The following is a 23,144-nucleotide window of genomic DNA, read 5'->3' as shown; positions in this document are numbered from 1 at the left end:
GAATTGAATGGCGAATAGAAAGGGTAAAGAGGTCCATTGAGTGTTGAGAAGATGAAGCAGCAGGAAAAGCAGTCTCTTCACGGTAGCTTATCAAAGGATTACGACGAACAGAGCGAACGAGATGGTACTAAACGTAGCGAGAGACTTGTCATTCCTTCCTTTTTTTATTATCGAAACATGCTCGGAAAAGAAATATCGAAAAAACGATCACTTGAACACGTCAAAACGCGTCTCCGGGAGGATACTACAGGGAAGAGAACATTTCACGCCGTGGTCACATCGTACGGCTTCAATCGGGCACCAGACTGTTCCTGGCCATCGAGAACGATTTACGATTTAGCGTTCTTTTCCTTTTGGCTCTTGTCGGTTTTCACCCACTCCGGGGAATGATATATTGATGCTCGGGGAATTGTTGTGTTACCTCGGGCGGTTGTTGGAAAATTTTGTTTGAATGAAAAATCTTTGATTCCATCCGAACGTCACCGAAGTCCCCGCCATTCCCGGACGCACTGGATGAAGCGTTCGATTTCGAACGGTAGTAAAATGAAATAACACACAAAGGTTCAATAAAAGAAAGGAGGCTGTACATGTTGGGGAAAAGGACATATTTTCTGGCACACTTTTTTTGTAACGCCTACCGAGGTCAAAGGAGGCAATTTTCGGTTTTCCAGTCGATGGAATATGATTGATTTTGGGCTGTAAAAAAGTGTCAACACGTAGGCACAGTTTTCGGGGCTGCTATTTTCTTTTAGAAGTTTTCTTCGGTGTCCAGTTTTTTCACCACTTTCGAAAAAGAAATACCGAAGGTGGATAAACCTCATCAGTCGAAGGGAAAATACACGCAATGAAATTAATGCAACTGAACAAAACTTCAAACGAAAACCCACCGACGTCGTGAAATTTGAAATGAAAATGAATTTTCGAAACGTCAAGACAAAACGTCGCCTGCTTTTGTTCTCCATTTTGAGGGTAAATAAACTTGGCAAGGAGCAATCAATCGCCTCTTATCCCATCGGTGCGTATTCGATTTGGTGAATAAATTTAAATGTTCTTGCCATTCCGCGCAAGACGCCCGGGGCCGAGGTTTGTGGGTATCGGTTTTAAGCAAACTTTATGACGCTCCGGTTGGCATTCTAATGGCGCAGGGGTCGAAACGCACGGTGTCCGCGACTCCGAATCAGACGAGCATTGGCAAAAGAAAACCCGAAAAACCACTCGAGCATTGCATAATGAGTCCGACGAGCACTCTCAAGACATGCTGTGGGGGGGAAAATGTGCGGAAAAATAAATAGAACCCGCGCCAAAGCCAACGGTTCGGCATCGGGGAGGTGAATGGTTTTCATTTCACTTACACCCAAAGTCCCGGTTTTACTCGCCAGATGATTTTTATCGAAATAATCCAACTGCTTAATGTCACTCATCCGTGTCGTTTAACTGCTTCGGTCCATCCCTGCTTCGTTGCCTTCCGGTCCGGGGCTGAAGATTTCAGCTTTGACTGCCTTTGGTCGGTTGCGGCTGAAAGTGGTAATAAATATTGAAATCAATTTCGGGAGATAAACCAAATAAAAATAAAGAAATAAGGGCCCGTTGCGTAAGCCGTCCGCTGTTTTCACACACATTTTTCGTTTGTTTCGCGTTTTGGCCAAGCTGCCAAGAGGGTTAGAACTCTCCTGGCTCCGGTTGGAGTAGAAGAAGGTTAAACAATATTGAATGCGCAACAAATCCTGCTCATAAAGTTCCAGCTACGGGAGAAGAACTTATGGACGGGAAAGTTATTTTTTCCTGCACCTCCTCGATGGCATTTCCTAGCCTTAAAGATGACCGAAGGAATACAGGTCACGATGGAGAGGAGAAAATTAAAACAAATAATAAATCAACTTGCTGGCACGCGGGTTGAGTTTATCGGGAGACGATTTCTCAAATCAATGCCGTCACATTACAATGACGCGAAAACGTCGATCGATATCGGCGCAGCATTAGGCATGCAAAATTATTCTAATCCACTGTTTGAATTTCAAAGGCTCACGATTACAAACATTAGCATAATTCGCGTAACGAACCTCGTCTGGCCGAGGCTTGCGGGCTAGTGTCCTTTGGCGCAATTGTTTTCCCGCTGAATTACGAATCATCGGAGCTCGGCGAAATCGTGACTGGCCGATGCATGCCGATTGATTTACTTTTTTTTCTGGCATTATTCGTGCGGCGCAATTTGCTCCATAAAAGTCTATAAATCAATCGCGTCGGTTGTAATGAGTTGGCATTTGACATGGTAGGAAAAATGCTGTTCAGATTATCAAACTTGAGTCGGACCATTAATGGATGAAATAAATTATCGAGCACAAATGATCAATTACTCAGAGTGAGGTTTTGGGATGAGCATTAATAGGAGAATAGTAATAGGAGAGCTTTGATAAAAAATCAGTAAATGGAGTAAATCATCCTAAAACATGTGTAAATCTCTTCGATAATTCATACATTCACATTCGATAACGGCATATATCAAATAAGCTTGTTTAAACTAGCTGGTAGTAGTTTTTTCTTGCTTGTATTATAATTGGAGTTGTCTACATAGTTAAACAGTTCTTTAAGCAACTAAGTAAAAGTCATTATTTGATCTAGAGTTTCTAAAATAATCATGAGTCTGCTACTGTTTTGTTCACTTGATGTTTCTTTCACCTTTCCTTTTTCAAGTCCTCCCATTTCCTATTGCTTTCCAAGACGACAAATGCAACATACCACAATTTGAGTCCTTGAAAATGCGTACACATTTCTTCGCAACCAGTGTCGACCGGCAGAGGTTATGAATATTTTATCGTCCATCTAGCGCCAGAAGGAAATGGCTCGGGTTTTTAGGGTTGGGGATTGAATTCCGTCGGCTTTTGGTTTGGCTTTATCGGCGTGTTGCCTTCCGGAAAAGCTGCGGGAGTTTTGTTTTTCATTTTTTAACGTGTCGGACGGTTGGTTCAAGTGAGTTGTTGCTGGGAGTGTATGAAGAAAAGGAAAAATTGAACTTGTCAACCGTTTCAGAAAACCCCTGATCGTTTTTCCGCCTTTATTGTTTCGGGATTTTTGTTCTCTAATTTCTACGTATTTTTTTGTTTTTTTGCAGTATCCCGCTGTCGTTAAAGCTGGAACAGTTTCCCTTTGGAGCATTTTTTCCTTTGTTACTTACTGAAAACGCAACAGAGCGACGCTGAAAATGAATGATGTGGATGCGATTGGAACTGCCTGTGCGTGGGGAAGGGTGGTCGTAGGTGGTGGTGCCGCTGCTGTCCTTATCCTAAATCTTATCACACAAACACACAACTGCACCGACGCTTACCTTCCGCCCGTTTTTCCGCGCAATTTTCCTGTTCTAGTTTGAGATTTGACATATTCATCTGGAATGCGGGCGCAACAGTGTAGAGAGTTCGGGCATAAGTTGATAAGCTTGTGGAATAGAGTTAAAGTTAAAAAGTAGAAAAGTATTTTACATGCAAAGATAACGAGTAGTTAAAAGCTCAGTAAATGACTCATAATTTGCACATAATTTGTCTAAAGCGCTATAAAGTTTTTACAAACGTACAAATAAATTATTTATACCTCGTTATTTCAATGCACAATGAGAAAATATTATCATAATGGGCTTTAATGAAAATAATTATTATTTAATTTGGTGTTTGTTAAAACTTATCGATCCATTTCGCGTTGAAAGTATTCGTACAGCACTTTATAAATTATAAATGTCACAGCAAGCTGTTTCCGTTTCTAACATTCATGTTACGAAAAGCACGTTTATCCCTTTGTCACCCGTCATCCCGCGTCGCTGAAGGAAAGGTTCGCTAACGACCACTAGACGGGCAGCCTGGACCCCGGACCCATTCCTCTCGCAGGTTAACTACCACGCTCGGCTGCTTGGTCGTCCGGCGGCTGAAGGGGACTCTGGCAAGTGTTTGCTACTGCGTTGCCGGTCCTGTTGATCGTCAGCCACTGTATCGTGTCCCCATACCGCACTCTCACCGGCAGACTGCTGACCTTTTCATTTGTCACCCGTCCTTTCACCTCAGCTGTTCCGCGTTTGGCCAGTTCGGGCAACGGAGGGACGCGTTTGGGCAGTCGGAATGACGGACGAACGGACCACCGGAGTGTCGGAGGGAACTGTCGCAGCTGAACTTTTATGATTTCGAACCGGCACCGGACGATCGACGATTCTGCACTGATGCCAAACCATGGTGAACTAGTGACATCTGCTATTGACACTTGGCTAAAGAGGGAGTGATTGGAAAATGAGATGAGAATTCGTATTCAATGTTTGAATTGTAAATCAATTGCAAAGAAGTATGAAGAATTCATGAACTAATATAACTACATTCCAATTTTCAATAATTCCTTTAAGTTTAGTTGGAATTATAAACCTGAAAACTAAATTCAAGCAACAAACAGGACCTGCAAACATTCGTTTGAATTGTCAAATCGTGTCACCTCGGACTATGCGACATTTTTGACCTCCATTCAACCCACCAGCCTTCTATATTGCGCGTGCCAAACCCCCTCCGTTTAGCGAATGGGAGGCACGTTGGCGTGGAAAATATTACAAACCGACTCCAACGACCCTTCACGCATTAGCGCGCCCTACGACGGAGAGTGTGTGACAGCCGTCAGAATAAACCGATCGCGTGCGCGGTGCGGTGCGGCGGGGAGTCACGCGGGGTGACAAACAAACAACTTTTGCTCTACGAGCTACGGTGGCCCACCCCGCCTGAGTTTTCAGGGGGCATTTTCCAGCTTTCCCTACCACCACCGCCGAGTGCGTTATGAATGAAACTACTTCACTCTGACAGGTGTCATTAGGAATCGATTCAAACATGGTGTGCCTTTCCGATCTCTGCCGATTCAGCCGGTGGAGTGGAGGCGGACGGTTTCTGTGAGTTACTGCCCTGTCGCTTTTCATCCCCTCCCCCCTGCTCGGTGTCCTAATGAATGCGTCAAACCGGAACCTGTCGAATGACGGCAAACTCCAACGGAACCCTAAATCCAATCGATCGTACGATGGAAGGGAGGGAAGAAGGGAATGTTCGGGGTGTTCGCTTCGTTGACTTTTATCCTCATTTTGCCGCATATCGCCGTCGTCGTCGTCCTGTTCGTGGTGTGTGCCTTCCGACCTCTTCGACAGGTTACCTGAGCGTTATGACGGATGTTGTTTGCCGACGGTTGAAGGAAGCGTGTGGACGAACCGACCGGAAGTGGGTGAGCCTCGAAGCCATCGGCCCGGTCTTGGGCTGTGTATGTGTTCGTATTGCGTGTGCGAGATTTCTTCACCCACCGCCAACTGTGTTTGGGCCGGCGGCGATTTATGGAGCTGTCGGTTCGATCAAAGTGTTGCTGATCGAAGTTCACCGGTTGCTTGTGTAACGTACCTTGGTCCTTACTCACTGTTGCTGCCACCGGGTGTGTTTTGAATGTGTGTGTGTGTTCTTAAGCATGCACGAAACACAAGTGGAGAAGAGAGTTCACAGACATTCGAACTGGGAAAGGAGTGGACGTGAGGAATTTAAAGGACGCGTCGAGATCGACGGTGAACCCGGAGCTCCCGAGGGCGAACCTGTATCGGTTCATTAGTAATGCACCCTTCTGGGCGAAGGGTTTCGCTGTGTGCAGGAGATAAACAAAGGCAACGATAAACTTGTGTGTGAGACCCGGGGGAAGGAGCATCGGAGCGTGGATACACGACCCCGGCCGTGGAAGAACAACGAACGGTGGGCAAATATATTAGTTATGCCTCACTGGAACGCAACAGTCTGCAGGTTGACGCGGGTTTGTGATTTCCAACGGTGTCCACCTTCATCTCCTTCCATCAAGAGCTCACATGGATCAATATTTGCCATACGACAGATGATGGAGCCGGCTGGACAGCAAACCCGCTTCACCGGTGTGTTTGAGATTTAGCGTGAGCTAAACTTTTGACAGATTACACATTCATTGGAGTTACACGCGGACAATGGCGGCGGGATCGAATGCATGCGAAATGGGCTGACAATCGAATTCATTGAACATTTGATGGATTTCTGAACAGCTCTTGGTGATGCTTTGAATTGTTATCCAGATTCTTTATGATTTTCAAACCAGTAATATTCTCGTTTTACGTTTCCAAACTGGGTAAGTTAAATAGTAAATTAAAAATAATTTAAAAAGTTCTTATCGCGTTGTTCAATGTTTATTGGTTTACTCTTTCAATCCTTTCCTATGGTTTCCTCTCGGTTGACCACACTCGATAGACCATTTCTAACCCCTTCGGAAGGCTACCGTATGTCATGGCTCCCGCTTTGACGTGGACGCCATTAGGCCTGCACTCGTTTTGGGGTCGGTTGGATCCCCTCTCTATTCTTGCCTGCGCTGCCAGCGTGGGGTCATTTGTTCGGTTGGCGGGACCGATGGCATCTGCACTTCACACGAGTGCAGTGCTTCCGACAACCCATCCATCATCGTGTGTAGTGTGATTAGGAAAAACAAATTTATCGCACACTTTCCACGAAACCTGGCAGCAAGGAGGGCACTGTTCCCTTTTTTGGTACGGTGCGGGATCTGCTAAATGGGGTACGCCAATGCATGTGACGTTCGGTAATTAGCGAATCTGTTTTCCATCATCATGTGGACATTTGTTTTTCAGTGCGGCTTTGTTAATCGTTCAGGCATACTGTTGTGTTCAGAGAGAGTTTTATCGGTTGAGTAGAGTGAAATGTTTTAATCTATTGATAAAATAATAAATAAGAACAAATGTGACTATTTGATTTTTATTCATCCCTTTATTTACAAGCAGTTATCTAGATAATATCAACAAACACTATATAGTTGTATGGGGAATGTTTTTCGTAAATATGAAAGAAACATCATCAAAAAATGATCTTATGGCTAGAAGCTGTATCCCATGGCTTTTATCAAAGATATGCATTATTGATATCGATCCACAAAGGATGTCCTTTTCGGTGGTAGATTATACTTGAGTACACTTTATTGAAGCTTGAGGCTCATGCAAAAGTCCAACGGTTTGGATACGATATGATTTCCACGTTGTACGAGAGGTTTTGAACTAGAAAACCTCTGGGTCGTCGACACATATTCTCTAAGTGGATGCTTTCTTTAGAAGTGTCGCTTTCAACGACTGTTTTATGATAAAAAATACATCCATTGCACTCATACCATCAAAGGTTACTGCATCTGTTCGTTTCAGGTCACCGTTAAGGCACATGCCGGATCGAAGGATGGTCTGAGATTCAACCCTTGGTTTGAAAGTGGCATCGAATACCAAAAAGGAGTGTAGGTCATTTGAATCATGACCAGATCTTACAATTGGGATGTACAGGAAAAATTTCCTTAGAAGCTGTTGAGTTGTATAATGACGTAAAAGTTCTTGGAAAATAAACCACAACGAGGAATAAAGAAAGAAAACGATTAAATAGTTGTCCACCGATTTGTGGCAAGGTAGTTTATGGACAATATCACCACCAGTATGATGAAAATATTAAATTTAAGTGCCAAAAATAAGTGCGGATTACGAAATTTGAACATTTTACAAAAATCAATCGGATATGAACTATTCTGATTGTTTGAATTGCAATAAAAAGCTTTATAATAAATGGCAATAAAAAGCAAAAAAGCAATACAATGTGAAAGAAGCAATTGAAATAAATAAAAAGAAATACAAAAACAGTTCGTATCGGCTTTCAATTAAAGGCCAACAGCGAAATGTGCAAGACTGTGGTCTATTTTCTCCTTCAATTAACTTGTCTGGCCACGATAAACCGCTGGCATGTCCTGGTTGTATTAGTGCTCTTCCTTTTTCCATCATCCATGTTTTTTTAACGAAATTTTCCTCATATAGACCACTCTCTAGTAATGAACAATCATCGGGGCGAATCTTTGGGTGTTTTTTCTGACTGTAGTCAATTCTATCGAAACACTCCTCTTTCCCCTTGCTTCCCAATATATTGAATGATTTTCCGGTGGCTGCCTTGGGTAGGTCCCCGAGGAGGAAAACAGGAACACCGAATACAATGGGGACTATTCGCATATCATCTCTTCGGGGTCAGAACCGTTGTTGAGTTCTGTCGAAGTGGAGAAGGGCACGAGAGAAGAAGTCGTCGGAAAAGCGTTGGTTTATTTCATTAATTCAGCTGTTGCTGGTGGTTGCTGTCACTTGAAAGTTGAGCTTCCGCCAAACCGTCCGCCGGTTGACCTTTCTCGACCTCCTCGGGGAAGCCCTTCTCACACAATCCCCTCCCTCCACCAGCCACCAGCGGCGTGTTGCTTTCAATCGAACCGAACCATAAGCCGATCGCTTTCAACCGAACGATGTCCAGAAACTCTCTCCGAGGGCCGTTCTCCGCATTGCCATCGTTTACAATCGTCCCGTGCAAGTCACCCAAGTTGTGCATGAAAATCTCCAACAAGGCATTAAATTAGAAAAGTTTTCCTTAGTCCCGTCCCTCCCACCGAGCCCCATCCGGAAGTTTCCATTTTGGTTGCCCTCACAAAAGGTTCTTCAGTGTCCGGAGCGAGGCCAAGGAGGATAGTCTGAAGGATCTTCTTGATGCTTTTTTACTTGCCTTCGCATTGAAGCGTGCAAAGGCGGTGCGGGGAGCAAATAGAATAACGCCATCACCAGCGACGATTCAATCAGAATCTCTGCGCTCCATCTTTTCGACACTCGAAGTATTATGATAATAATTATAATAATAACAATAACGGCGACGGTGGTTTTACGGAAAGCAAAAAGGACCCACTTTCGATCGGAATCGAAAAGCGGCACGCTCGAAACTAAAAATAATAATAGAAAAGAATCTGTTCGACTTTACTGAGGGAGGAATCTGACTGCTTCGCCAGTGAACATTACATGTGCTGTATGTACGGGCTCCGTACCGTTGGTGGCCAGTTTTTTTTAAAGTCTAAATTATTCTATTGTCAAACTTTTTCCCATCTTGTAGGGATGGCTTTTCTATTTTCTACACCACACTGCGGACACCCTCGGACAATGCTCACTTGAGGCGGCCATTGGTGGCAACGAACATTCACGTCACCGATGCTACGACCATGTTGGATCGTGGCTTAGGAAGACCGACTTTGTAATAAGCATTTTTCGAACTTTTGTGGCTTTAATTCATTCACCTTTAGTACTTTAGACCCCCGCCCGGTTTTCAGGGCTGCTGTTGTTGTCAGCCGGTTCCAAATGGAATCCAAAAGTCATGTACTCAAAACTCCTACATTGGATCTCTCTCGCTGCTGGATGCAAGTTGTTTTAATTGAATTGACGATGTTTAGCGATTTAGAAATGGCGTAACCGTTGGGAACGATTCGGTACTCACATAGTCCTGTGATGCTTTTCAACGCCCCAACTTGCTTTAGTTTGGAGGCAGATTGCGCGAGGTTATTTCGTCCACGATGTCAAATTTGATTTTGGAATTCGAATGGAGGAAAATTAAAAACCACCCTCATGCTTCGTAAAAGCTTGCCCATCTCCACGCCACGCCATCGGACGAATTGATGTACGAATAAATTATGCTACGTGACTCAAATCCAGCGAAAACTAACAGCTAACGCGTTCGTGGACTCGGCTTAGCTATTCTTTTTGAACATTTTTGATGAATTGATAATGCTGATGCTGCGCAACTCTCTCCGGCACTCATGAGAATTTAATGCCTTTGGCTGGAGTTTAATTACATCGTGCGCATGATGGATGACGAATCGTACGTAGCGATGATGTACTCGTGCTCTCCCGAGGGAACAATTTAAAGGTCAACGGACCAACCCCGGTTCTGCATGCCATATGCAACAGCATAGGCACTCGGATTATGCTAATGCCGATGGCGTCAACTGAGCGTCAATGGCAACCGGCAAAAATTACTGTAATCCCCCGGAGTGCTCACTCTTATCACCTTTCGGAGCGCAAATCGTACAAACTGACTATTCCCCCGAGGGTGGTGTGCAGGGAGGGTGTTTATGTTTGATAATTCATTAACATGTGTCTACACACGTTGCGGCGAAAATCTGCGGCAATGTGAGGGTTTGCGGATCGGGGGTTTTACTTTTTGATAAGGTGTTTCCGAGACGGAACCGTCACGTTTGGTTCTTTTACGTTCGAGCACTGTCTATGGTGCATCAGTTGAGCTCTAGCTGCTCGAAAACTTCTGTCAAAAGTGAAACGGACCAGCTTAAAGTCAGAACAATTTATTGGAGTGGAAAGTTTGTGGAAAGTTGACCTAGCATGTCGATTCAACGAATACCCATCATTGTTACCGTGATTTGCATATTATCAAATTTAAACCAATGCGCTGCGGAAGAATCGCAAAATGGTTGTGTTTGTGGGTGCGGGTTTGGATTTGAAGTGTTGTTGACCAAGTTGGAACATATTGAAGAGAAGTATGTATGTGGGCTGTGTGGAGTAAATTTAGTTTCTCATCAAACTTACTTACGTTCTGGTATTCATTAAGGTTGGAGGCTTTGAAAAAATGGCAAGAGAGCATTCCAGAGCCTCAAGTGCATTCAAAATGTACAAAAGAGTCAACTTCCTTGAGTAAAACTGAGGAACATAAAGCAATAGACGTTAGTGCACCCATGGACGTAACTGAAACAGCCACGAAGGCAGCAGTTGTCGGACAAACATTGAAACAAAGCAGTGAGAAAAAGACAAACCTCCCACTCGGAATCATCGCGACCCCGGAACAGCTCGCTTACGGTGAGGACCAAATCTACAGCTCCTGCCTGGAGGTGCCATCCAAGGTCACCGGGAAGTACCTTATCAGGCTGAGCGATGACGCCGAGCCGGTAAATCTGCTCTGCGACATGCAATCGGTGGACGTTGGCTGGATAGTGGTACAGCATCGATTTAACGGCTCCGAGCGGTTCTACCGAGGTTGGGACGACTACCGGGACGGATTTGGCAGCCTAGATGGGGAGTTCTGGCTCGGGCTGGACCGCATCAGCTCGATCCTGAACAATGGCGGCCAATGGGAAATTATGTTCTGGTTGATGAACTTCCAGCGGCAAATAAGGTACGCGAAATTTAACAACATTTTGCTGGGAAACGCCACCGACGGGTACACATTGAAGCAGGTGGGAAAGTACTCGGGAAATGCTGGAGACTCGATCAGCCCGCACAATGGGATGAAGTTTACTACCTTCGATCGGGACAACGATCCAGCTCGGTACAACTGCGCGAAGAAACATCGGGGCGGATGGTGGTATCATAAGACGTGTGTCTCAAGGTAAGAATGTTTAATTTGATAAAGTAATATTTAAAATATTTCAACTGAACCAACCCATCCGAATTTTTCAGTAATCTCAACGGAGAGTATAAAAATGCGATAAATGACCAGGCAAACAATTGGCCGACGATGGGCTCTGCCGGTTTAATGCAATCGAAGATCATGATTCGTCAGATTAATTAAATACAGTATGAAACAGTGAACAATTATTAGTTATAAGCGGTTTATCACCCAATACCACTGGTTTGGTTTAATTTTAAACAATGAAAACTTTTAAATCAAAAGTCTTAAAGGTTAACTTACGAAATATAGTGGTTTAGGACAGTGCTCCAAATCAAAATGATCCATTTTTTGTCTTCGATGGATGAAAATGGTACATTCAACATGCTCCAAACTCCCTGGATTAGACACCTCCACTCCACGTTCGGTAAACTTTATATAGACTCAACAGAAATCGAACGTCCGGATGAATTTGAAACATCTATTTACTTTATCTTCTGTTTCGAAATCCGCTTTGCAGCTGACACCAAAACACACACACACCCACCCACAATCCCGCACTGGCTGGCAAACATTTGGCAAGGAATCAGGTGAACAAGGAAGAGCAACAAAAAATAGGACTCTGTTCTAATGGGGGAAACTTTTCGCAACTTTGGCCAAAGCAAGGGGGCTGACAACTCCAACTGGCAGCAAATTCGTCCATCTTTCATCCCTCGCATCCCTGGACCCTGGTCACCCTGGTTCGAAGTCCGGCAAAGGGAAGCGGAAGAAACCTGGCCATCGTGAAGCGGAATCGAATCGGAAAGGTGGCACATATTTTTCTGATGGTAGGTCATTTGATGAAACTCAATAATCATAAGCATCGGAAATGGCGCATTTTCCCTCCCCCGATCCGGCCAACGGTGCGCAATCGATACGCAAACTTTCCCTTTTTTCTTCGGCAACGAATGGCGACGTCACCTGTATCGAAGTGGTCATAATAAATCTCGCCTCCACTTCTTCCGCCGGGTGGCTTCCCGCCCGGGGAAAAAGTAAACTGGACACCCAAACTTGGGGTGAGATGTTTTGGGGAAATCTAAAAAATAATTGAAGAATAGCTGCTAGTGTCAGCAAACCCGTGTCCGTGTCTGCGTCAAACCCGAGCAAGAAAAAGAAATCATCTCGTCTTCCTACGTGACACTATCGGGCTACTGGGATCTTCCTTCGAGTCGGCTCTTAGAGGAGGGTTCCGTTCGAAAGCAATCTAGCTGACCGAAACTTGGCGCAAAAATGCCCCCGGTTCAGGTCACCGTCGGGACAGGTTTAACAATAAAAAAAACGGGAAAGATAGATGGCGTACCTCCTGATATCATATCTTCCAAGGTTTGCTCGCGAGCGATATTTCATTCGAGAGAATGTTATTTTTGGACTGTAATAACGAAACAATAAAACCGGGAAATGCATTCCGGCAAACACATTAGGAAAGTGCCAGTTTGGGGAAGGAAATTTAAAAGATATTTACGATGACCCTCGCTCGACCGAGCCTTTCACCACTTGCATGATTATTTGGGGGGAGGAAAATGTTTATTTAGTTCCCGAGCTCCCGAGCCCGATAGCATGATTTGCAAACGAGACGAACGACGCGCTCCCCAAACTCATCACTGTTTGTTGGGCCGAGGGTGGTCGTAAAAGGGAAGAAAGAAAGTCTATCAAATGGGGCGAGCGAGATTTCTTCCCATTTTAACGATACTCTGGCCCGGGGCCACAAATGGGTGATCGACAGAATCTCGTAAAGTTTGAAAATCTATTAAACTTGATAAGTGGCTGTTGAATTCAATATGGTCCATCGTTGGGGTGGGTGATGATGGAGCGTCTTTATGGGTGCATCAAAGCAGGCCGTTCGTGTCGTGAAATTGCTCGGCGATGTTTGGGCCGTCGTTTTTGCATCAGGTAGCAGGTCCACTTTTGTTCGGAAATTGATTTATTCACCGGGCGGAATGATTTTTAGGGGAATCAGTGCGTGAATCCAATAATATAGCCAATAATATTCAATTAAAATGTAAGCGTGGGATAATAATCATTTTAAAATTTTTAGTGAAGATTGTGATGTATGGTCTTATACTAACAGTTATTAAAAATGTTGTGAGCAATGGAAACAAAATCCTAGATTTCAAAAACGAAGGAGCAGTAGACCTTTTTTGTGAAATAAAAATACCTGTTTTTTAAACTCGTATATTCTATTCGGTTGCGTTCATTTTTTCCAACCAGCATGAACTAATTTTTTCTTCCTCCAAACAGTGAAACCTGCATGTGACACACGAGAGAAAAGATAAAGAAAAGGAAACGTGTTGCAAGGGAGAAAAATGTATCACCTCCACTCATCTACACCCGGGGCCCCGGAAGGAGAGCACACAGCACAATTGATCGGCGTAGTGGCCACTTCATTTAAATCCACTCGATATCTGAGCAATCGTCAGGCAAGAACCCCGGACCAGAAGCCGGAAGAGATCTCTTTTTCCTTGGTTCCTGCAGACTTCCGACGGGGGTTCCGCTGAGAGGAAATTGTCCTTTGCCAGAGAGCGTCACGGTCCGTCCGTTTGCCTATTAATTCTAGCTTGGTGCTGATGAATTGACAGGAATAGGTACGATTGGATCAGACAAGGCGAACGGTGTGACACCAACGCCGGTTCGGTTCGTTTGGTTGGGGTGTTTTCACGCCCAAGCAACGTATGGGATGGATCCGGGATAGGTAATCAAGAGAGTGTGTTCTTTTATCGAAAAATACGAGAAACGCACAGTGGAAGCAACACATACTGTAGCCTGGTGAAGCTGCCTGTAGCTCTTTTTTAAATTATATTTAGTGGACGCATCTAGTTTTCTGTGGTTAGTTTTTCAGTGGTTAGCGTTAGAATTTAAGTCATCGGGTTTCCTCGCTTTCTTCCTGTTGAGCTAACTATCCCAACTGTGTCCCATTGTGATGCCGTGGAGAGAGGAAAAATAAGTACTGCACGGTGGTCTTTGAGGATGACGAATAAGCTGAACGGTGCCGGAGAATCCTGCCCATCCTAGGGGATGTTGTTGATGAGCTCTGCACTCGGCAGCGTAAGTGTTTTTCAACGTCCTTCCCATGCGTCCACCATCAGCATTCAAGGTCCACCGTTTGCGGCGAAACCAACTGCATGCATATGTATGCTTTCGTGTGGCATTCCGCCTTCGCCTCATCTACTTCTCGCTGGAGAAACTCTCCGAGTTGACTATGGGAAGTAGCCGCCGGGACCTGGTGCTTGATTGTTGATGGAAGTATGCAGCGAGCAGGGAGAGAGGGATGCATGGTGGAGGGTTGTTCATTGAGATTGCCCTCTTGAGAAAACGAACGAGCATACCTCCTCACTGCGAGTTTCAGCCAGACGATGCGAACGGGACAGATAGGACACGTGAAAGCTAGACCGATTCCAGCTTCAGGCACAGGGTGAGTCTGTTCTTTTTTCACCCGACGTTTAGTTTCACGTTTTATTTTCTTCTTCCCTCATCAGCGCATGGCGGAGTTGATGGTGGCAGAGGAAAAACACCTCGCCACCCTCGGAGGAGAAAGAGATCCCGGGCTCGCGAATGTTCGTTGTTTCGAAGCTGCATTCCAATGGGATGGGGTATGTTGGCACTGCATCCCACCAAATTGTCTCCGATCTCTTCCCGACCCGATGCGACGGATGGTGGCTTTGAATGACCGGGAAAGAATGAGAATCATCAGGTACTTTTGTCACGATCCTTCCGCATTCAACAATGCACCGTCATATGTACTCGGGAGGGGGTTGTTTGGTTGCACCCTCTCGGATGCATCACTCGGCAAGCGGACCGGGCGCTACGTTCTCCACAGTCCAAGACGGCTGCTATCATTCCCTTCGGATGTCTCAGATGACTGTTGCAGGTGGTTTTGAAAACAAAAAAGAAACTTCAACGAGGAAGATTGCAAAGTGCAAAGAATAGCACTTAAGGATCTCGCACTGGCAAAGTTTTCTTGGTTAGATTTTTACCCCTGGGGGTAAGTTGTATTCAGCTGATGTTCGAACGGACTCCGCACTATGGGTCAGCAAAATGTTGTTGCCTAGGTAACGTTTCTGTGACATTTAACACTCGTTGCTACGATGTTCGATCAGCGTTGTTGTCATGGTGCTAATATCCGTTGCTATGTTCGGTTATAATTTTAACTGGTTCAATTAAGATTCTCTTCGGTTCCTTTTTCTTAGTGAAGGAAGCAAAAGGCATTTTTTAACGAATTTAAATACCTTTTTTTTCTATTCCCACCATCCACTTTCACATCCGCCAGTATAAAAGAGAACAAAAAGGATATTGCTCTTGAACATTCCTTTAATTTTTTCCCCCGTTCACCCAGCTGCATTCTGGTAGAACAGGGAAACGTGCAACCGGTGCGATATGCAGCATGGTTGCATCCCCCCCTCGGGACAGACACGTTGTCTTCCGGAGAAAAAGAGCGAATTCTTTTGATGTATTTTCACTTTTTATCGTAATAAATGATGGCACAGCGCTGCAGGAGTGGGGGAGGAAATAAGGATCCATGGTGCCAACCGACCGCACCGACCGGTTTCTCAAGGGTGTTCGGTATTCCTTTTCACCGGCTCTGGGCGGTACTTTAAAGATCCGTCGCACTCACAACGTCGGGAAGGATGTGGTTTCGGGCAGCAGAAGTGTTCGCAGCGCCAAGACACATGGGGGTAGAAAAATGCAACTACAGTTTCCCGTTGTGTATTCTTCCCGGTTTTGTTTCTTTCCCGTCGCGTGTGTCTGTTTATGTGACAAAGCGTTTTATGTCGTAGCGATCGTGCGAAATCCCCGAAGAGTGGTGGCATGGAAACGGCAACGAATGCACATCGCACGCCTCATCCCCGGAAGTGCATCCTTCTCGGGGTGCAGGGTGGGGAGGAGGCGACACGTCCGTCCCGCCACCAGCTCGCTCCAAAGATTGGCCACATACGGTAAAGCCAGACACGTACGATACGTTTCACTTAGAGGAACACAAGGATGATTGTCCTCACCTCACGGCGGCACGATGCAGAACACGGACGCGATGACGGTGACAACTGCAGCGTTTGCACATGCACTTGCTGCTTCCAAGCATCCCCTATTCCCAGCGCCGCCTCGGCAGGGCCATGCAATGCAAGTGTGAGTACCTTTTGAAGCAGTTCGCCGCCTCACCGTCCACGGGTTTTCGGAAGGGAGAAAAATGGAAAGACGACATCACACCACTTACTTTGCATAAAATTCATCTTTATACATCCTGACGTGTTTGAGTGTTACTTCGTGATCAAATAATGAAAAATATGATTTTGTTCGTTTGCTGCAAAGCTCTTTCCTTCTTCCTCCCTTCTTCCGACGGTGGTTTCGTACCGCTTCCTTCAATCTAGCATTTTTCTACGTTTGTGGTTTCGTGTGGGCGAGAGAGTGTTTTGCCGCATCCCGCTTTTCAAAGCGATCTTCACCGCCAAGCCGGAAGCCACTTACCGTTTCCGACCACGTACGTACGTGGTCCTCCGTATATAGCGTTCGCTTGCCCTCCGGCTGCCGGAAAAGCGAGACTAAATGTGGAAATTTAGCACCAGATTTACAGCAACGCCCCAAAACTGGCTGCTCGTTGGTGCAATCGGAAAAGTGAACCCCGAAAGTTGAAATACTGGTGGTTGATAAGTGGAGGGTTTGTACCCCTCTATCGGTTATTTCTCACTTATTTTACAGCCAAAGAGGTGTTGATAGATGAAGGACTACCACTCGTTTGAAAGGTTTGTATGAATGCTAAGTTTGCCTTAAGGAATTGCCATATTCATTGAATTGCACGAAAACGAACAGCTTTTACCTGTTTCAACGATTTGAGGTGCATTTTATTTTTTTGTTTTACATTTTTCCAGATTCTTCCTTAATTCGGTATTCCCAACAACCGCTAATCGAGCTCCGTTTAATTTCTTATTTTTATGTGTTTTCCTTTTTTTTAATTCGATGTTTTTTTAAGACATCATAATTAAGCTGCTGCAACATGAAGTGGTCATACAAATTGGATTGAAAAGTTCCATTATTTTTCCCGAAAGGGGAATCACCATAACTGAGGCAATAAAATCTTTCAGTTTGCAATAAATAATTTAGAAAAACTGGTAAATTTATTAGCAAACGTTCGTTGTCCGTTGGACAACATGTGATTAAGAGGTCGAAATTATTCAGATCGTCCTGGGGAGAAGGTTTTTGGAATGGTTTTCCCCTCGACCCGATTGACAAACCTGGTCAAGAACAAGTTTTCTTCGCTTCATCGGTTGCTGTTATCACTGTCAGTGCCGGAATGGTGTTTAACATTGATTTAAAATGAGGACAATTTCCTGTTATGGAGTGCAAAAGGATTGGGATGGTACAATTTGTCCACGGTTGATCATGAAAATGGGCACAAACTTTACCGATTGTTCTACTGTCTTTTCACAGGGCGATTTTGCAAAACAAACTGGATGGCAAAGAAAATACTCTGCACAAAAAAAAAGGTAAATACCAAAACATGAATTGAATACGGCATGTGTTTCGTGCTGCATAGAATCGTCCTCCGGAAACACAATCCTAACACTTGTCCCCATCTTTCCCGGATCCCCCATTCACGTCAGCCATTTGTTGCACTGGACAATCGTTTTGGTCGAATGGAAAACTTTTGCTTCCTGTCCGTCTGGGACAAATTCAACTGGGAAATGGAAAATTTTACCTCCGTCGGCCACACGTAACACGGGCCCTTTCTGCACACACACAACTGCAAAAATAAAGCGACGGATACCCTTCGTGCTTCGGGTATTCAAATAAAACAAAAGCAGGCCGTGTGTAAAAACGGACTCTAACGAGATATTAAAACTGAGTGTGCCTTTGTTTTCCTCTGACGAGCCATTTGTCGTTCGCTTTGTCGGTTCGGCCTCCGGAGTTCCCGAATGGGACTTCAGGGAGTTTGTTAAAATTTGATTTTGGAATTTTCATGGTCGCTTTTTATTTGTAAATTTTTTCTCTGTTATAAATGTTTTAAAGCGAAATTCCAATCGATTGAAAATTCTATCGATTTCTTTTACTTCGTTTATACCATTGTCAAGGAGAATGGATGTTACGATCTGTAATAGGTATTCGTACACACTTCACCGTAATATTTGTCGAATAAATTTCCTCGGGAACACTTTCACTGACCAATCAACCGGTACAAAATGGTTCGTTTGAATGTGAGAGTAAATCTTGCCCCCGGGCAAGACTCGACAACAGGCAATCATTGTCGGCCCATTACCGGGTCATCAATATGAAAGAGAATCCATTCGGAGCGGCATTTGCATTTGATTTGCACGTGGTTCCGCTTGGGAGAGAGTGAGGTTGGAGATATTAGGATCCATCTTGAACTGACCATCGATCCCGTTTCACTCGTGGAAAAGGGGAAGAGCTCCTTGAAATCGTTCGATAGAAAATCCTGCTCCCCTATCCAAATAAACATGGGTCATTCCGGGAGTTCTCGGGTTTCCAGAAGGTCTTCCACCTTCCTTCTTGTGGGGGTGGTTGCTGGGGCTATCACTTTCCCAAGAAAGATCGGACGAACCGGGGGTGGACTTCATAAGTAGGGCCGAGCAGTGCCGATGTACCTGACAATCGACACGAGCACTCAGTCTTCCCCATCCCCGGACGGCATCAGTTACGGGCCAAATCCTTCGCTAGTGGCGGCGTATCACTTGACACGAATTGGACACGTCTTGAGTTTTCCCATAATCTGTCTCAAATCGAGAACCCTTTTCGGTGCTACTGGACCTTTCGCCAACCGGAGAGAGCGGGGGAGGGGTAGTTTTCGGGGCGGCATTCAACCCATGCCGAACCCTGTTGTAACGTGGTATCTGTTTTCAAAGCAGTTCACATTCACAAATGAAGCCTTTAATGGGTTTCTTCGTGCGGGGGTAAATCTACAGTTTAATATATTACTACCACCGTCAGCTCCTTACGATTCCTGGTCAACGAGAGCCCATTGCCGGAAGTCCACGCCGTTGAGTTCTGCGTCACTGATACGGAGCGAAGGTGGTGGTGTCGTTGCGAGCGGGAGTGGTAGTAATCGTGCCCAGGGTGCCTTTAATGCTTCCTTCGACGGGTGTAAGCTCAAGAAGAATGCACAACCGTAGGAAGAAACGGTGCTCCCCGATTGTCTCAGTGTCTGGCGGAAGGGACCGATATCTTCCGAACGCAGCCCTGGTGTATGTTTTCTTTCCCCGCGCGCCCCCCAAAAAACCTCCCACCTTATCACATCCCTTTCAAACCCCTCTGACGCACTCCTAATAGGGCTTTAATGGGAAGGTATTAAACCGTTCGTTTTGCGTCTCGAAAGAGGTATCGTTTCGCCCTAAAATCAGGATCTGCGTGAGGTTCCAACCATGGATGGAAACCTTTGCCAGCAGCGCCAGTTACGGTCGGTAAAGATGGATGGATGGATGGACCATGGGTAACTATTTATAGATAAAGATGTAAACAGAAGACTTGATTCATTACGTTACACATCCCACAGGACATTCGCTGTGCGGAAAGGGATCTTGTAGGGTGGTTTTGGGAAGGTGATGCTTGGCCGAAGCTTGTTCAGCTTGGCAAACAACGTCCGAAGTGAGATTGTTGAATGGGATAAAGGGCAGGATATTGGGGTGTTGCTGTCCATCTTACAAAAGTGGACCCGAGTGCGTTCGCTCGACCATTGAGCAGGGATTCTACTTGTTGATGATGGACCACCTTGGCAAAGCGGATTATGCAGTGATGAAGGTGCATCATGTGGATACCGTTCGTTGTTTCTTAGTGAGTGACAACTTGTTTCGTTTTTTTACGCGACGGAAAAAATGTTTCTATGGATTTTCTTAATTGCTTAAGTTTCAATTACATATGTTTTATTACCACTAAGGATTTAATTTTCCTTGTTTGATAGGTAAAATCAATCTTGTTTAAATATTAAATAAAAGTATATAATCAAATTCTCGACCAAATCAGTGTTCTCAAACAAAAACAAACCTTAGAACAGAAAGCCCACATCGAGACGAAAGTTTCGTGACCCTTCGGTAAAGTTTATCCAGTTCCCGTAAACTTTCCCATCGATTGTTGCTCCAAAGTAAACTTCGCAGCGGAGCAAATCAATTAATTTAAGCCCCGAGCTATTTTCCTACCAGCTCGAATCCATTCTCGATTCAAAACCCAATGAAATTTGAAAAGAAGGTTTCCCACCAAGCGAAGGGAAAAGCAGGAGAAAGCGTCTTCCATCTCGGGTGGTGTTCAAGTTCCGTTTGGCCGCTCGGAGCATGTTCGATCCGGTTGAAAGAATCATCTTTCGGAGCATGAAATTTGATTTTGAATCTGTCGCTGCCACTTTGGACTACTTTCGGGATTCTTTCGAGTCGCCGAAGATACTTCGAGGAGCAAGAAATAAAGGAACCTGTCTGTTGCCTTTCCCGGGTTTCGTGGGATTTCATTTACGTTATGGAATTTGTAACTTTTTCCCTTTGGCCCTTGTTTCGGGACGAATTCATTTCGCTTCGTTTGGAGTAATTTTTTAATTAGGTTAACCGGTTGGTTGGGGTATTTTTGGGGGATGGATTAATTTAAAAACTAATTCCTCCGCCCTGCGGACGGATTTGAAAGGTGCACGATGGAGTCGGCATCCAAAAAACTTTTCGATTGATTCTTTTCGATCAAGTTCGGCGCCGCGGCAACAAGTTGTTGTTGCGAGCAACGTTTTTAGGGTGTACGAAGTGAAATGGGAAGGAACGTACCAAAAAGGTTAGGTAAATATTTCCCGAAATTAAAATTGCAAAACTTTCGTAAGCACAATTTATGTATTTTAGCCTAAAGCCTTCTTAACAGGTTGTTTTAGGGAGAGGGTTGGTATATCCTGTTGATTCGGGGTTTTTTGCCGGTAGCTTGAACGATATAAATTTTAAACATTATATTCTCCACCTTATTCGTAAAATCAGACCTAGGAGCAAATTTGCATGAACATTGATGCTTTCGTAAATTACAACAAAAGTTGGAAAATGCCTAACCAAAATGGAACCGGAACGCAACGGTACAGAGTTTCCAAAATCCCATTTGAAACCAGAATGAACAAAAAGCAAATTGGATCGCGCGCCAGACCATCATCGTCACCATCATCGGTCCCCATTATACCCATCGGTATGTGTCTGTGAGTGTGTTTGCCAAAAAAAAAAAGGAATCCAATTCACACCAAAAGTGGCGCGGCGGAATTCTGCAGCATACGTCAGCATCCAACCAGCATCGTTTTCCCCGTACAATAATTGATTAATTTCGGCTATTTGTTCAATTTGTTTGAATTCAATTATGTTGTTTGTACGAATTATTTCCGATGACTGATTATGATTCGCCCGTCCTCAACCCCACGCCCCCTTCACCCCAGTGCGTTCCATCGGTTGGCTGTTGCTCGGTTGGGTTCGTTTGGTGATTTCCGGACGAGCGATTGAAATGTCCCTCTGTCCCTCTATCGTCGGTATGGTGTCTTTTTATCATCAAGGCATATGTGTACCGTGGGTGGGATGTGTTTGAGGTTTCCTTTTTTTTTTTTTGAATGAAATCGATTCCGTTCACAATTGGCGAATTTGCGGACAAATGGAGAATCGTTTACCCTTGCAATGTTTTCTTTTGTGTTGCACAATTAAAGCGATTCGTTCGCATTGTTTTATTTGGATTTTAATCATTTATGCTGATTTTCAGACTTTATTGTTTGAGTAAAGTGTGGAAGGGATGAATCTGGATTGTGTTCCTAAAACAAGGTATGTTTTGCTTATCGTTTTCTTACGAGCCGTAATAAAACCGTTGCATAATCAAACACCAGGCTTAAAGTAAATCGCCCCACATCCCATATCGTTTTTCTAGATGTGAAAAGCTTGTCAATTGCTCTTGTGTCGGTTTTCGACACCCTTTCTCCACATTGTATCCTCCTTATCACAAACTATACGATCCACCACCAAATGGGCGTTTAAGGAAAGGTGCTTAGGGTTAGCCAAAATCCCCTTCATTCCCGAACGCAATGCTACATGCTCCAAAGTTCCCGGGCTTCGGAACAATGCCGCTCAAATTGTACGATTGTGACAAAAACCGCACCCGTGTATGTTTTATGTCGGATCGGTGCTATACACTCGGCCCAACCATGGGATGGACACACTCCACACGCCGCAACCAACACTATCATCACCGCACGTACGTTCTCTTGCTCGAATGCATTTAATTGCAATCCCCGAGTGCATGTACGCGTGTAACGCACGTCCCGGAGTTGCTCCCAGAGTTCCCATCGTCGACTAACCCCTCTACGTACATATGTGTGTGTGTGAACGTGCCGCAAATAATTCGAAAACAATTATCAGTTTTCAAACTCATTGAACAATGTAATCCTCTTTCGGGAAATCGCACAAACTCCCTGCTCCAGTTGGAGATAATGGATATCCAAATCTGATAATGGTGCATGACTGGAGCGTGGCGGAGGGGGAGGTTTGAGGCAAGTGCAGGACAACGGAACAGCAGCGTTTTCCACCGATGCCTCCGACCTAGGCCTTAAGCCTTTTGCGAGAATCGGGGGATCGCGCTTTTGAGGCCATGGGGAATGAATTTGCAGTTCACTATTTGCATTCACCCAACCATCGATCGAAGGATGTGGCCACAATGGCTGGCCGGGGGGAGGCTTTAAACTGATACTAATAAAATTATCCTTAGCCACAGGATGGCGTCGGGAGTGATTCGTTATCCTTTATCCAACTAGCATTGGCATCTCGGAGGAGATCAATTTTGATCAGACACAAAACCTGAACAAGGAGATGCCCTTTTCTTCGTATGAGCCCTAAATGTGGCCGGGATGCTGCATTGGGATAACATTTAGGCATATCTTAAGGCCCG

General features: G+C 44.8%; 1 protein-coding gene across 1 annotated transcript; it reads left to right on the top strand.

Moving 5' to 3' along the window:
- Nucleotides 1–10,237: 10,237 nt before the first annotated feature.
- Nucleotides 10,238–11,420, top strand: LOC131294728 (fibrinogen-like protein A). The gene is made up of 3 exons (XM_058322772.1): nucleotides 10,238–10,392; nucleotides 10,464–11,237; nucleotides 11,309–11,420. The coding sequence occupies exons 1-3, from the start codon at nucleotides 10,238–10,240 to the stop codon at nucleotides 11,418–11,420; spliced, it is 1,041 nt and encodes a 346-aa protein (XP_058178755.1).
- Nucleotides 11,421–23,144: the final 11,724 nt, after the last annotated feature.

The sequence above is a fragment of the Anopheles ziemanni genome, chromosome 2 (genome assembly GCF_943734765.1).
Source record: "Anopheles ziemanni chromosome 2, idAnoZiCoDA_A2_x.2, whole genome shotgun sequence".
Taxonomy (NCBI): Eukaryota; Metazoa; Arthropoda; class Insecta; order Diptera; family Culicidae; genus Anopheles; species Anopheles ziemanni.
The sequence above is the reverse complement of the archived record's forward strand: the minus strand, read 5'-3'. Positions and strand labels throughout refer to the sequence as shown.